The sequence below is a fragment of the Portunus trituberculatus genome, chromosome 48 (genome assembly GCF_017591435.1).
Source record: "Portunus trituberculatus isolate SZX2019 chromosome 48, ASM1759143v1, whole genome shotgun sequence".
NCBI lineage: Eukaryota > Metazoa > Arthropoda > Malacostraca > Decapoda > Portunidae > Portunus > Portunus trituberculatus.
This window is the reverse complement of record NC_059302.1, coordinates 6,857,054-6,871,336: the sequence shown is the minus strand read 5'-3', so window position 1 is coordinate 6,871,336 and position 14,283 is coordinate 6,857,054. Positions and strand designations below refer to the sequence as shown.

The 14,283-nt window shown below is 41.3% G+C and overlaps 2 protein-coding genes across 5 annotated transcripts in view; one reads left to right on the top strand and one right to left on the bottom strand.

The window, feature by feature from the left end:
- LOC123498617 (mucin-5AC-like) overlaps positions 1-14,283 on the bottom strand; it is a 178,242-nt gene that overhangs the window by 7,099 nt on the left and 156,860 nt on the right. For all 4 annotated transcript variants that reach the window (XM_045245895.1, XM_045245896.1, XM_045245894.1 and 1 more), the window contains 2 exons: positions 928-971; positions 189-295 (listed from right to left, as the gene is read on the bottom strand). In XM_045245895.1, coding sequence (XP_045101830.1) covers positions 189-295; positions 928-958 — 138 coding nt within the window. In that variant the 5' untranslated portion in view covers positions 959-971. The remainder of the gene's footprint in view (positions 1-188; positions 296-927; positions 972-14,283) is intronic.
- LOC123498618 (tubulin beta chain-like) lies at positions 6,591-13,444 on the top strand. Its single transcript, XM_045245898.1, has 7 exons — positions 6,591-6,741; positions 9,368-9,476; positions 10,249-10,363; positions 10,649-10,892; positions 11,316-11,623; positions 11,983-12,289; positions 12,565-13,444. The coding sequence occupies exons 1-7, from the start codon at positions 6,685-6,687 to the stop codon at positions 12,943-12,945; spliced, it is 1,521 nt and encodes a 506-aa protein (XP_045101833.1). The 5' UTR covers positions 6,591-6,684; the 3' UTR covers positions 12,946-13,444.

The following is a 14,283-nucleotide window of genomic DNA, read 5'->3' as shown; positions in this document are numbered from 1 at the left end:
ATGAAACAATTTGTTACTTTTTCAAATTACTTTTTCTTGTGAAATCAAATAAGAAATAAAGAAAAAAAGAGCAATAAAACAAATTTTGCCTTCTTTTACGCCTGAAATAATGCTAATAAACTAATGAAATAACTCTACTTACTCTTGTAAATATTGATCAATTTGTGTGTGGAATGAGAGATACTGACCTTAAAATCCTCTGGGAAGATTGGGAAGTACACGGGAGTCTTGAGTGGCGAGAAACCTGGTGGTCCCTCGTCACCAGTGATGAGTCCCCGAGCTGCCCCTAACAACCCTGTGCAGAGATGATAAGGAAGTAAGTTAATAGTTAGTAAGTAGGCGAGTGAGTGAGTCAGTATGTAATTTAGTAAGTAGGTAAGTTAGTCTGTCAGTTTGTTGATCAGTAAGTGAATGAATGAGTCGGTAAGTCAGACAGTCAGTCAGTCAGTCAGTCAGTTAGTAAGTTAGTTAGTTACATAGCTAGTCAGTCAGTCAGTGAATATGGTAATCATTTAGTCAATCAGTTAGTAAGTTAGTTAGTTAGTTAGATAGCTAGTCAGTCAGTCAGTGAATATGGTAATCATTTAGTCAGTCAGTCAGTAAGTCGATCCGTTAGTCAATCAATCAGTCAGCGATAAAAATAAGTCTGTCAGTCAGTCAGTCAATCACGTGCACTCACTAACTCACTCGATAAGACAAGAGAGAAAAAGAAATAGGAGGGAGAAAAAAAGTAAGTACATTTCAAGATACAAAAATCCAACGTCAGTATAATTAGCTACAGGAGTTGTACAGGCAACTTCAATATAATAAAAGGGATTTCTGTTGTAAGAGCGAAGTTTAATAAAGGAGAGACAGTATAAGGTGTAAATCTGACCTTTTTGTTCTTACATTTACAATAACAAGAGAGAGAGAGAGACTGAGACTTACCTAATAAAAGTAAACATATTTCTGGAGGCATTGTGGCTCCTTTTCTGTAACAAAAGAAAGAAAATAATTAATAAATCATCATAATAAACAATAATGAATAGCTACACACACGAAAAATAATAGTCATGAATTAGCATTTACACGTTCAATGTTCACCAAATAATAATAGTAATAAAAAAATAAAATAAAGAAGTCATGCCATTACTGAGTTTTCTTGCAGTTTTCATTTTCATCTTCCTGTGTCTTTTCTGGTCATCGTTTCCCTAAAACTGGTAAAAGAGAAAGGATAGACGCTATTTCTCTCTCTCTCTCTCTCTCTCTCTGAAAATGCACTCATAATAACAAATCTGCAAAGGTCTGCGGTTCAACGTGTTACAGAAAACGTGACCTAACGACTCGCATGCATGGACGACTATTTTTTCTCCTCCTATTTTCCACGCACTCTTACTGTGCTTAATCTCAACACCCTCGCCTTAAAATGGAGTCACACTAGGAACAGATGAGGGGTTATCTTACACAACAAAAAGCTGCAACACTCATGCCTAACTCTCATTATGTAACACGGAATTCATAATAATTTTCCCTTCCTATTTGCAACATCGTGGAAGTTAAAGTGGTATTAGTAAATTTAATTCTTGGTAAATGGAAATAATGCTAGCAGTAATGTGCGTTTGACCAGCACTCCTCTCTTAAGGCTCCGTGAAATGTCAGGATAGTGTCAGCAAGTGTAGCCTTGTGTGTGTGTGTGTGTGTGTGTGTGTGTGTGTGTGTGTGTGTGTGTGTGTGTGTGTGTGTGTGTGTGTGAGAGAGAGAGAGAGAGAGAGAGAGAGAGAGAGAGAGAGAGAGAGAGAGAGAGAGAGAGAGAGAGAGAGAGAGAGAGAGAGAGAGAGAGAGAGAGGGAAAGCACGTAGGTCAATAAACAAACACACAAAAACTATGACACGAATAAATGAACTAGAGCTAAAAGCAGAACTGATAATAAGAACATGAGACAAACAGAAAGACTGCACCACACAAAACTTACACATGACAAACCTGGAACAATTAAACGACAAAAACAAGAGAATCTGAAATAGAAACACTAACAAGCGAGACTAAAATACCTAAAAATAAAATAAGAATGAAACTATTAATTCTCCATCAGCGTCTTCTATACAAGTCTAAGAATGAAATAGGGATGAATAGCCACTTAGTCTGTGTGGTGTGTTAACTCAAGGCCACAAACTCGTACTCTGCTGCCGGCTGATCCAAGAGGCTGTGGAAGTGGTAACACAAGAAGAGGGCTGTGGAAGCCAGGTGCAGGGGACGAGAAAGAGAAAGAGAGAGAGAGAGAGAGAGAGAGAGAGAGAGAGAGAGAGAGAGAGAGAGAGAGAGAGAGAGAGAGAGAGAGAGAGAGAGAGAGAGAGAGAGAGAGAGAGAGAGAGAGAGATGGAGGAGAGAAAAAGGGAAAAGTTATACATCAGAAAGTTGAAGGTGAAAGAAACTGACACGCCTGAGACAGATGTGGGAATGATACCGAATGATAAAAGGAAGAAAAATAGAAAAAAGGGAAATAAAAGATTCTGGGACTACACACACACACACACACACACACACACACACACACACACACACACACACACACACACACACACACAGAGAGAGAGAGAGAGAGAGAGAGAGAGAGAGAGAGAGAGAGAGAGAGAGAGTCATCATACATTAGATAAACATACAATACATCGTTTTCCTCACAGATGGTCAAGCGAGTAGCAACACGTACCATTAGTGAGCCAGCAAGCAAGACTCATCGTGCAGGCTTGGCAGAGGGACACACGTTCGGCCTCAGAAAGCAGCAGTATCCAGTGTTGATAGAAAAAAATATATAAAAGAAACAACACTTGCACGTTCCTGTTTGTCTGACAACGCGTGATATGAATTCTTCAGTGAAGGAAGTGAGACCTTTCATATACAAGCAAGACTGATGAGGCCGTGAACATTCAAGCAATATAACTTCCTTGGAGACGTGCAACTAAGACTGAAGATTGATTGACTAGTTGATCGAAGAGAGAGTAGAAGCGGACGTAAGTTATTTAGAATGATAAATAGTGGAAATGTACTTACAAAGATAAGGAAGGAATAAGAAAGAAGGAAGGTGAGGATGAGAAGAAAGATATGAGATTGTGGATGGAATAGGAAGTGTTAGACATTGAGGGAAAGCGAGGAAAGAGAGCAAGGAGAGCGAGAGTGTGATTGAGTGATAGTGGTAAGGGTGAGGTTATAGTAAGAAGAGGAAGGAGCAGAAATTTGGAGAGCGGGAAAAAAAGTGAGAGTAGGGATGAAGAATGATGAAAGGGCGAGGCTGTGAAGTACGGAGGGATGAGGTAAAAAAAACAAACAAACGGATTAGAGTGAAGGAGAGGGAAGGGATGAGTGAAAACAAGGAAGAAAAATGGAGGTCAGTAGGCGAAATCCGTGCGTTGAAATAAGTGTTTGCAAATCATAAACTGGTTCTCGCTACTGTTACTTTTCAGGCGGCTAATTTTACTCTTTAAGACCAACACCTCATGAAGATACCGGTGCTAAATACAAAAAAATATTCATTATTCAACTGCATATTCTGAAAAATTAAGTTGTGAAGCTTTGGAAATTTCTTATATCTGAGGATTCACTTCTTGAAAAATAGAAACCTGATAGTTAAGAAAAAAAAAAAACAAACAAACAAAAAAACATAAGTAATGACAGGTTCTTAAAATTGTGAGTCAGATGATGATAGTTGTATTAAGTAACCGGTGACTCTGCAACTGCGGAACTGGACTGAGAATCTGAGTGTTTTCTGCAGGTGACACCCACGAAGTCAAAACCAAGCAGTGTCAGCGGGTCGTATGCTAATGACGACCTTCACATTGGCGTGGCAAGTAATGAGCCACCTTTATGGGCACCCTGAAGCAGGGCGGACGCTGTCGACCTCTGCCGGTGGTCCAGGCCACCCACCGTTTTTAATTTCTTATCTTTGGTCAATTGGTATTTACTTATATGTTTAGGTAACTTAAGGTACTGAACTCATCCTTGCCTCTTGGGTCTCCTTTTCTTCCTTTTATTTCCTGTTATCTTCAATCGTTTGGTATTTACACTCGTACGTTCAGGTATAAGTTTTTGTTCTCCGCTTATCTTTGTTTCTTGTGTCTGCTTCCTTTTAAATACACAGGAATACAAGGAATGGTGTCATCTCGCCACACGCCGCCTTTATTCCCGCTTATCTTCAATCTATTGGTATTTACATACTCGTATATCTTGGTAACTTTTGGTTCTGCACTTAGATAATTGCAAAGCCTTGTCTCTGCCTCCTTTTATAGACAATGAAATACAAGGAATGTTATCATCTCAGCTTCGAATGATAGCGATGCACATCAATCACGTCGTTCAGTTTCCACATACTCAGCCTAAAAAACTCTATTAATTGCCACCAGGCCACCAAAGCGCACCAGCTCCAGCTCCCTCCCCACCAAGCAAGCAGTCACCGCAGACACTCTCAACACTCCTCCGCCACCGCAAGCCTAACCACAAACATGCACTTCAAACTATACCTTACTGCACCCTGATTGGAGCCGTTCGAGCCCCATCTCAGAAGGCTCCACGCAAGCAAGACCGCAAAATGTACAAAATATAGCGAACACTCCCTTCATACTACATTACGCGAATAATCTTCGTCCTACGGCCAGGCTTAGGGCAAAACAGACAGAAAACAATAAATAACTTCATAATAGCACACACACACACACACACACACACACACACACACACACACAACCACTAATCACTAATAACAGTTTTCACCTAAGATTTACAAGGACACAATAACAATGGGAGTCTGCTATGTAAATATGTACTAAACTACACGCTTTTCTTTCTTGAAGGGGCCACGTATCATATTTTTTCTTCTTTACAGACGCAGTGACTCGGTAAAATTAAAAGCATGGGTTAGATAATGCATTGATCGCGAACCTGTAGGAAGCATCAATGACAACGGTGAGAGGACGGCGAAGTGGGACGCGATGGGTGAGGGGCGAGGGGCGAGGGAGGGCGAGGGAGCGGCCAGCAGGATATGAGGGGAGGGGGAGGAACTGAAGGAGGAAAGCAAAAGGTTACGAGTTTACTGTGTCTAGTTTTGAGAGAGAGAGAGAGAGAGAGAGAGAGAGAGAGAGAGAGAGAGAGAGAGAGAGAGAGAGAGAGAGAGAGAGAGAGAGAGAGAGAGAGAGAGAGAGAGAGAGAGAGAGAGAGAGAGAGAGAGAGAAAGTGTGAAGTCACTGAAGAATATACCAAGCAAAAGTAATTAATGGAAAGAGTGGAGGATGAAAAATAAGCTTCTTCATATACATTCAAGCTTTATAATTCTTATTTAAGCATCTTGACGGATATTGCAATGGATTTATGATAACTAGATTTGATTGAATTCGTGCGGAAAGGTTTTAATTGACCTCTGGATCATCTAAAGATTTACAAGAGCTTTTATTCACTCGGTTCCCTATGAAAGTAAGAACACTCATTTATTTCTCACGAAGTCTGTCGCTTAGATGGAAAGATGTGATAACTTTTGATAGGAATAAAAAAGATATTAACATGTTAAAAATTACAAAAAAGCTTCGTAACCTCATTAAATTACCTATTAGTCAGTCATGCTACAGTTAATAAAGTAAAAGTGATAAAAGCGATTTAGATAAGTAATTAGATGATATGTAGCCTCTTTATAACGAAAAGTATCATCTTAAACTTGACATTTTTTTTTAAAACGACAAATAAAGTGAAACTGGTGCAGTGGTATTGGAAGGGTTAAGGCGAAAGGTTTTATTGGCTGAAGAGCAATAACTAATATTAAAAAAAATGTCACGCCAATATTGAACTACTGGAGCGAAAAGAGAAGCCTTATGTGGTGGGTTGAGGCAGGTTGACTGGTTTGTGGCAAGTCTGGCTACTGATTGGATAAGGAAACTTCAGTGGAAAGTGAACCTGCAAGAACTGGGAGATTGATGAACCTCAAGGGAAAGTTTGGTTATTTCCAGTAATGTGCAATAATTTTCAAACAAGTAATAAACTCCAGATGAAATAAGATTTTTTAACAAACATTTTACTTTTTACATAGAAGTTATGCAGTGATATCACGATTTTCTCATATGCGGATAATTTTTGAATCATAACTGGTTTCCCAACACACACACACACACACACACACACACACACACACACACACACACACACAGACACACACACACACACACACACACACACACACACACACACACACACACACACACACACACACACACACACACACACACAGACGAAGAGAATATACGAAGAAAAGGAGAAGCAAAAACAATGTCAGTCTCTAGGCAGCATGGACATCTGCCATGCATAAGATTCGCTAAGTACCCTTATCAAGGACACGAGGGAGCAGTGAGTGGCCGCATCCTTGGTACAGTTATGCAAGGATCGGTGGTGGATTGCGAAGCGATGAATAACTTATGACACGGCTTGAGGAGAATAGCGCGCGGAACAGAAAACCGGTCAACCTCTACACAGACACTACACGAAACAAAACTACCACATTATATAGTGATAAATATTGTGGAAAATCTTTCTGAGTACGTACAAAGATAAATAAGGATATTGGATTGTGGTACCTCGGGTTTCCGTCGCGCCGCCGCAGTGGGGAGGATAGAGTAGCACGTCTCCGTCTCGTATTGACCGTCACACATTCGTATCCTCTTCCACTCACTCACCATGAGAGAGATTGTCCACATACAGGTCGGCCAGTGCGGCAATCAGGTCGGCTCTAAGGTAAGCTTCATTTTCTCTTCTATTTGTATCCCTAGCGACCTTTGTTTCCAATTAAGAGGCTTCCGTACAAGAGCCGGTCTTCTGTCCCACTTGCGGTTTCTTGTTATCGTAGGCGACTGATAATTCCGTCCTTCAATTAAAAACCTTCTGGTGAATGTTTCTCAAGAGTTTATTTTTATGCAACTGTCACGCATCAATCTCAGTTTGCTTCATATAAAGATACATTTGTGTTTTGAGTGAGACTTATGGTGTGTGTGTGTGTGTGTGTGTGTGTGTGTGTGTGTGTGTGTGTGTGTGTGTGTGTGTGTGTGTGTGTGTGTGTGTACACGTGAGAGAGAGAGAGAGAGAGAGAGAGAGAGAGAGAGAGAGAGAGAGAGAGAGAGAGAGAGAGAGAGAGAGAGAGAGAGAGAGAGAGAGAGAGAGAGAGAGAGAGAGAGAGAGAGAGAGAGAGAGAGAGAGAGAGAGAGAGAGAGAGAGAGAGAGAGAGAGAGAGAGAGAGAGAGAGAGAGAGAGAGAGAGAGAGAGAGAGAGAGAGACACTGCCAACTCCTCTGACACTCTTTGTGACGTGACACTCAGTGTAGTGCAATGCGTGAATAGTGCTAGTGAAGTGAAACGAATAGTGCTCCATTTACATGCTGACCATCTTGTATATTATCTATTTTTAAGTCTTGTAAATATTGTAGAGAAATAGATTGTAGTACCCTTAGAATAGGTAGCACGACAGTGCGCCTTTGGGTACATGTTCCTTTATATTAAGTTTTGTTTAAAGAGAGAGAGAGAGAGAGAGAGAGAGAGAGAGAGAGAGAGAGAGAGAGAGAGAGAGAGAGAGAGAGAGAGAGAGAGAGAGAGAGAGCGATGAGATGTATCAACGTTATCAGTGAAAGGATGCTTTGAACCACACTGACTTGTCCTACATTAGGATTATGTCACATGGAAGTTGGCACAAAAACCTTTAAATGACATCACACACACACACACACACACACACACACACACACACACACACACACACACACACACACACACACACAAGAATACTCAATAGCCGAATTCCTGCCACGTAAGCTAAGGGCAGAATCGATGGCAGGGACCGGAACACGAAGTCAATGGTTGTACTATACTTTCACTGCCTCTGAGGGAAAGTGTGAGTAGGAAAGCAAGAAAAACTGTCTTCTCTACAAACAGCAATGATGCAGCTGCTAAAATACCGCAACCTTGGGGCATAAAAAAAAGGAGAAAACAGTGAAAAGTTGCAGTTCTGGTTGTGGTTGTTGTATTTGTTGCTATTGTAGTAATTGTTGTTGTTGTTGTCATTAATATTATCAGTACTCTTCTTGTTATTCCCCCTCTTACTCTTGTTTTGGCTGTTGTTTTCATTCTTGTCATTATTGTTGTTGTTGTTGTTGTTCTGTTCTTATCTTAACTATATTCATTGTTATTCTTGGCTGTCCGTTCTTTGCTAAAATGTCGAGATAATACATAGAAAGAGAAGTTAATATTACCATTATTTCTTCTATTACAATTATTCCTATTATCTTAACTTACGCTGCTTCTGATAGTGTTATTATTATTGCTCCTAATATTTCTATGACAACCTTACCATCACCACCACCACCATCACTACTACTACTACGTCTTCTACTACTACTACTTCTACTAAGACTACTACTTCTACTACTACTACTACTACTACTACTACTACCACCACCACCGCCATCATCATCAAAGACAGGAAAAATGTACAAATCGGTCAGTTTCTGGGAACCAAGGAGGAGAACGATGCATTGTTTATTCGCTTGGTCAACAGAGGCGCATTTACGGTGCCTGTGTCCTTTCATGAAACTATTGCTTGCGGAATGTAGATTAGGTTATGTAGGTTATCATGGCGGTGGAGAGGTCAATCAATTATTAGTGATGAGAGAGAGAGAGAGAGAGAGAGAGAGAGAGAGAGAGAGAGAGAGAGAGAGAGAGAGAGAGAGAGAGAGAGAGAGAGAGAGAGAGAGAGATACAAAACAAAAGGAGGAGACAAAGATAGACACAATAAATCCTCAACAAGGGAACTAAACAAACAAAAACAATAACTTGGATCTTGGTTCTTTTCTTATGTCCGACAAACCGAAATAGAGCCGCAGAAAAAGAAGAAAAAAGAAACGTTTAAAATATTCATCCTTAGAAGTCCGGAAGAATGGAGTACATTACAAATACACTTTGAAATATGAATCTATTATGCATTCTAATCAATACAACAGAGTAAAATTAAACAATAACTTCCTATATTACGAGTCTTAAAGGTTTATATTTTAGTATAGTTTAGTCTTCTCGGTACTTATTTTCCATACGGGCATTGCCACGAGTAGGTCTGAAGGCTTCTTACAGCTGCTCTTGTTTTCTTATTCATTTGCAGGAATTACAAACTGCAGGTAATGCTTAACACATTCAATGACAATAAGAGACTTTCGGGGCCAAAATGGTTGTCTTATGCTGTTTTAGTTCTAGATTCTCTGCTCTAATTAGTCAATTATGAAACTTTGTACGTTGATTATTGGGTTACTGTCTAATCGTGTGTGTGTGTGTGTGTGTGTGTGTGTGTGTGTGTGTGTGTGTGTGTGTTTGTCACTCCACAGTTCTGGGAGGTGATTAGCAACGAGCATGGCATCAATCCAGAAGGTCACTACGAGGGAACCCACGACGTTCAGCTGGAGAGGATCAATGTCTACTATAACGAGGCTCAAGGTAACGTCTCTCTCTCTCTCTCTCTCTCTCTCTCTCTCTCTCTCTCTCTCTCTCTCTTTCGATTAGTATAAGAGTAATTACTACTGTACGAACGATTCTTAGCTCGATTCTTCTTTGGTCGACGGTGAAATTTTTTGTCAATATTGATATCTTATTTGTTATTGTTCATTCAGTGTTGTTTTTGTCATTATTACCACTAACTACTACTACTACTACTACTACTACTACTACTACTACTACTTATACTATTACTATTACTACTACTTATACTATTACTATTACTACTTTTACTACTACTACTACTACTACTACTACTACTACTACTACTATTACTATTACTATTATACCACTTGTACCATTACTATTACCACTGCCACTACCACTGCTACCACAACACTACCACTACTACTACTACTACTACCACCACTACCACCACTACCACCACTACTACACACCACTGCACACCACCACTACAACCACTACTACTACTACTACCACTACTACCACTACTACTACCACTACTACTACTACCACTACCACTACTACCACCACTACCACTACCTACTACTACCACACTACTACTACCACTACCTTACTACTACTACTACCACTACTGCTACTACTACTACCACTACTACCACTACTACTACTACTACTACTACTACTACTACTACTACTACTACTACTACTACTACTACTACTACTACTACTACCTACTACTACTACTACTACTACTACTACTACTACTACTACTACTATTATGTAATTCTAGGCGGGAAGTACGTGCCCCGGGCCGTGCTGGTGGATCTGGAGCCTGGCACGATGGACTCAGTGCGCTCATCTCCTTACGGCAAACTGTTCAAACCTTACAACTTTTGCTATGGTGAGTGGTTTGAATGATAGAGGAGGAGGAGGAGGAGGAGGAGGAGGAGGAGGAGGAGGAGGAGGAGGAGGAGGAGGAGGAGGAGGAGTAATAATTGTAAAAGTTTGAACAGATACACAAAATCATGAACAAAACTGATTTCTGTACGCAAGAATTTGTCAATTTATTCGAGGAAATCAGTGAAACACAACAGCGTCTGATGGAAATACCTATGTTCACACTGCGGCGGAGACCGTTCCCTGGGTAATAACGGCCCAGCGTCCTCCTCCCTCGCACTTTCTCTTTACAGGCCAGAGCGGGCGGGCAACAACTGGGCCAAGGGGCACTATACTGAGGGCAGGGAGTTGGTGGACAGCGTGATAGACATTGTCAGGAAGGAAGCAGAGGACTGTGATCTCCTACAAGGTTTCCAGCTCAAGCATTCACTAGGGGGCGGCACTGGGTCAGGCATGGGTACCCTCCTCTTGTCTAGAATCTATGAGGAATACCCGGAGAGAATCATGAATACCTTCTCCATCATGCCAAGTCCCAAGGTGAGGCGTGAGTTGCTGGTAACCTTCTTGCGTATTTATGTGAATGGAATACTTGTTTTGGTCACTCTTATTTACTCACATTTCAAACCTTGACCGCTGAACGCAATGTTGCGGTCGTTCTGGTTTAGATTTGCTGGGTGGAATTGTTAATCAAAAGGGAGTCTCTTACAACTCGTTTTGATTCTTGATATATTGAGTTAACTAGCATTCAAACATGATTACTACTGGCAAAATATTATTTGCAGAACTTATACATTATTTCCTATTCAATAATGCGAAAAAAAGAAAAACATTACATAAAATGGTAAAGCTAAATTTCCTATACTTTCTTCACTCGTATACTCGTATTTTTGAGGTACTGAATAAGTTCCTAAAGCGACTGACAGAAGTTAACAAACCACACTTTCCTTCCTCCTCGCACAGGTTTCAGACACAGTGGTGGAGCCTTACAATGCCACTCTCTCAGTACACATGCTCCTGGAAAACTCCGACGAGACATATTGCATTGACAACGAGGCGCTTTACGACATCTGCTTCAGGACTCTCAAGCTTGCCACCCCGACCTACGGCGACCTCAACCACCTGGTGTCCTTGGCGGCGTCCGGTATCACGACCTGCCTTCGGTTCCCTGGGCAACTGAACGCCGACCTCCGGAAGCTGGCTGTCAACATGATACCGTTCCCTAGACTGAGCTTCTTCATTCCCAGCTTTGCTCCTCTGACTGCCCGCGGGTGAGAGAGAGAGAGAGAGAGAGAGAGAGAGAGAGAGAGAGAGAGAGAGAGAGAGAGAGAGAGAGAGAGAGAGAGAGAGAGAGAGAGAGAGAGAGAGAGAGAGAGAGAGAGAGAGAGAGAGAGAGAGAGAGAGAGAGAGAGAGAGAGAGAGAGAGAGAGAGAGAGAGAGAGAGAGAGAGAGAGAGAGAGAGAGAGAGAGAGAGAGAGAGAGAGAGAGAGAGAGTATTCAGTGTGTATATATATATATATATATATATATATATATATATATATATATATATATATATATATATATATATATATATATATATATATATATATAACTTCATGGCTGTTTCTTATGTGTTCTTAATTCTCAGTGACCAGCAGTTCAAAGCCCTCACCGTCCCCGAACTGGTCACGCAGATGTTTGACCCGAGGAACATGATGGCGGCGTGTAATCCCCGCCATGGCCGCTACCTCACCGTGGCTGCTGTCTTCCGCGGCTGCATGTCCATGAAAGAGGTGGACGAGCAGATGCTTCAGGTGCAGAACAAAAATTCCTCTTACTTCGTCGAATGGATTCCTAACAACGTGAAGACCGCCGTGTGTGACATCCCGCCGCGAGGCCTCAAGATGTCAGGGACCTTTTTCGCGAACTCTACCGCCGTGCAGGAGCTTTTCAAGGTCAGGAAAGGGACGGTTGCAGTGAAAGTTAATGAATATCGAGTCCATTTCTTTTGTTTTTTATTCACTTCAATACAAACAGCTTTCCTTTTAACCTTTTCTTTCTGTAGTCTCTTATAGTATTTTGCAATTTACATACTACTAGTTGCAAACAATCCTAAAAGTTTAAAACACTGTAACAGATTTAATGCCGCCACATCACACGATAAATACGACTCGTTAAATCAGTCACCCGATCAAAATACATAATCTAACTAGTGCCTCGTCCATTCCAGCGCATCTCAGAGCAGTTCACGGCAATGTTCCGACGTAAGGCTTTCCTCCACTGGTACACGGGCGAGGGTATGGACGAGATGGAGTTCACAGAGGCAGAATCCAACATGAACGACTTAGTGAGCGAGTATCAGCAGTACCAGGAGGCCACGGCAGACTTGGATGACGACGACTACTACGACGACGCCCCTGAAGAGAACTATGGGGTGGTAGAACATCCTTACGAGGTCGAGGACGAAAGGGAGGAGGAGAGAAGTGTTCACGATGCAGATGACGCAGGAGGAGAGGAAGAGTATGAGTATGAGGATGAAGAGGAGCAGGAAGGCGGCGGACAAGAAGAAGAGGAGGAGGAGGAGGGGAAGTTGACGCTGATTAAGTCTTAAAAAAAAAAAAGTTGCTATACCTCTTGCCTCGCGCCGTCTCTCAGATAAAGAGGAACAAAGGAGGAGAATATGGCTATCTAAATGTGTGTCAGAGAGAGAGAGAGAGAGAGAGAGAGAGAGAGAGAGAGAGAGAGAGAGAGAGAGAGAGAGAGAGAGAGAGAGAGAGAGAGAGAGAGAGGTGGAAAAAGAGCAAGAGAAGGGAAGAAAAATCTGTCAGCTTGAAAGGGGTGGACGGCCGGTCATCATTGAGTCTAGTTTTTGCTCTGCGTTGACTTACTGACTGGCTGCCTGATGCGTGCCGAACCTGTAGCTTACGAAAGTGTTAGGTAAATATAAAGGACAGTGCAAAAAATGACCTGACAGTGTTTGAACAGAAAGTTAGTGTATTACATAATCTATTTAGTGGATCTACATTATGTACGGAGATGAGACAATGGTTAATTAATATAACTCCTATAGTGTATATAATCAAAGGCTGAATTATATTGGAATGCACTTTCGTATATAATTTCTTTTGTTCCATACTGCTTATAATCGTGAACTGAAAACAGGAAATTTGGCGCTTCAAGATATATAACATCGACATGAATAGTGGTGCAACATGTATATCATTAGAAAATCACTAATACTTCGTACAACGCTTGGGAGTTTTGGTCTACTACATTCATCTCAAGGAACCTATAGAGTCTAAAGCTTCCTGGAGATATTTTGGATCGTAGAAAATCAAACTCTCCATTCCCTCTCACTCCCTCCCACGGTGATTAGAAAGTAACCATCACAAAAGCTCGCTCGTACCCTAAATGTCCACATGGGTACCTGAAATGCTTAGAAAAACACCACTCATCCGCCTCTAGTCCCTAACACGCACCCTGACGCGACTACCACTCCTTTCTCTCCTTCTTAATTGTATCCACCACAAATATATCACGTCGCCAGGGAAAGCTAAAGGTGGATTGTACTCCGACAGCGGTTCTAGAGCAAGGTAGTGAGTGGCAGCATGGGTGAAGTTTATTATTGCCTCAGTTTATCCTTCCGTTATGGAGCGATATTGATGGTGTGGTTGTTGCAATGTTAAGCTAAAAAGATGGTGACAGTTCAGGCAAATGTTTGGATTTTACAGTACTCTTAAACATTAAGGCACAGGATTCTCTTATACAAAGGTTCTTAAGTGGTTGGTGAACAAAAAAAATATTTCGAACAAATATAATCATGAAGAATAGCCAAGTAACATTACTTTTATCAATGTTTTTTTTACTTCCGTTGTGTTTAGCATTTTCCGAAATTTTAAATCCTTTTATCTGCTGGCAGATTACATGTTCTCTGAATTTGTAAGGAGAT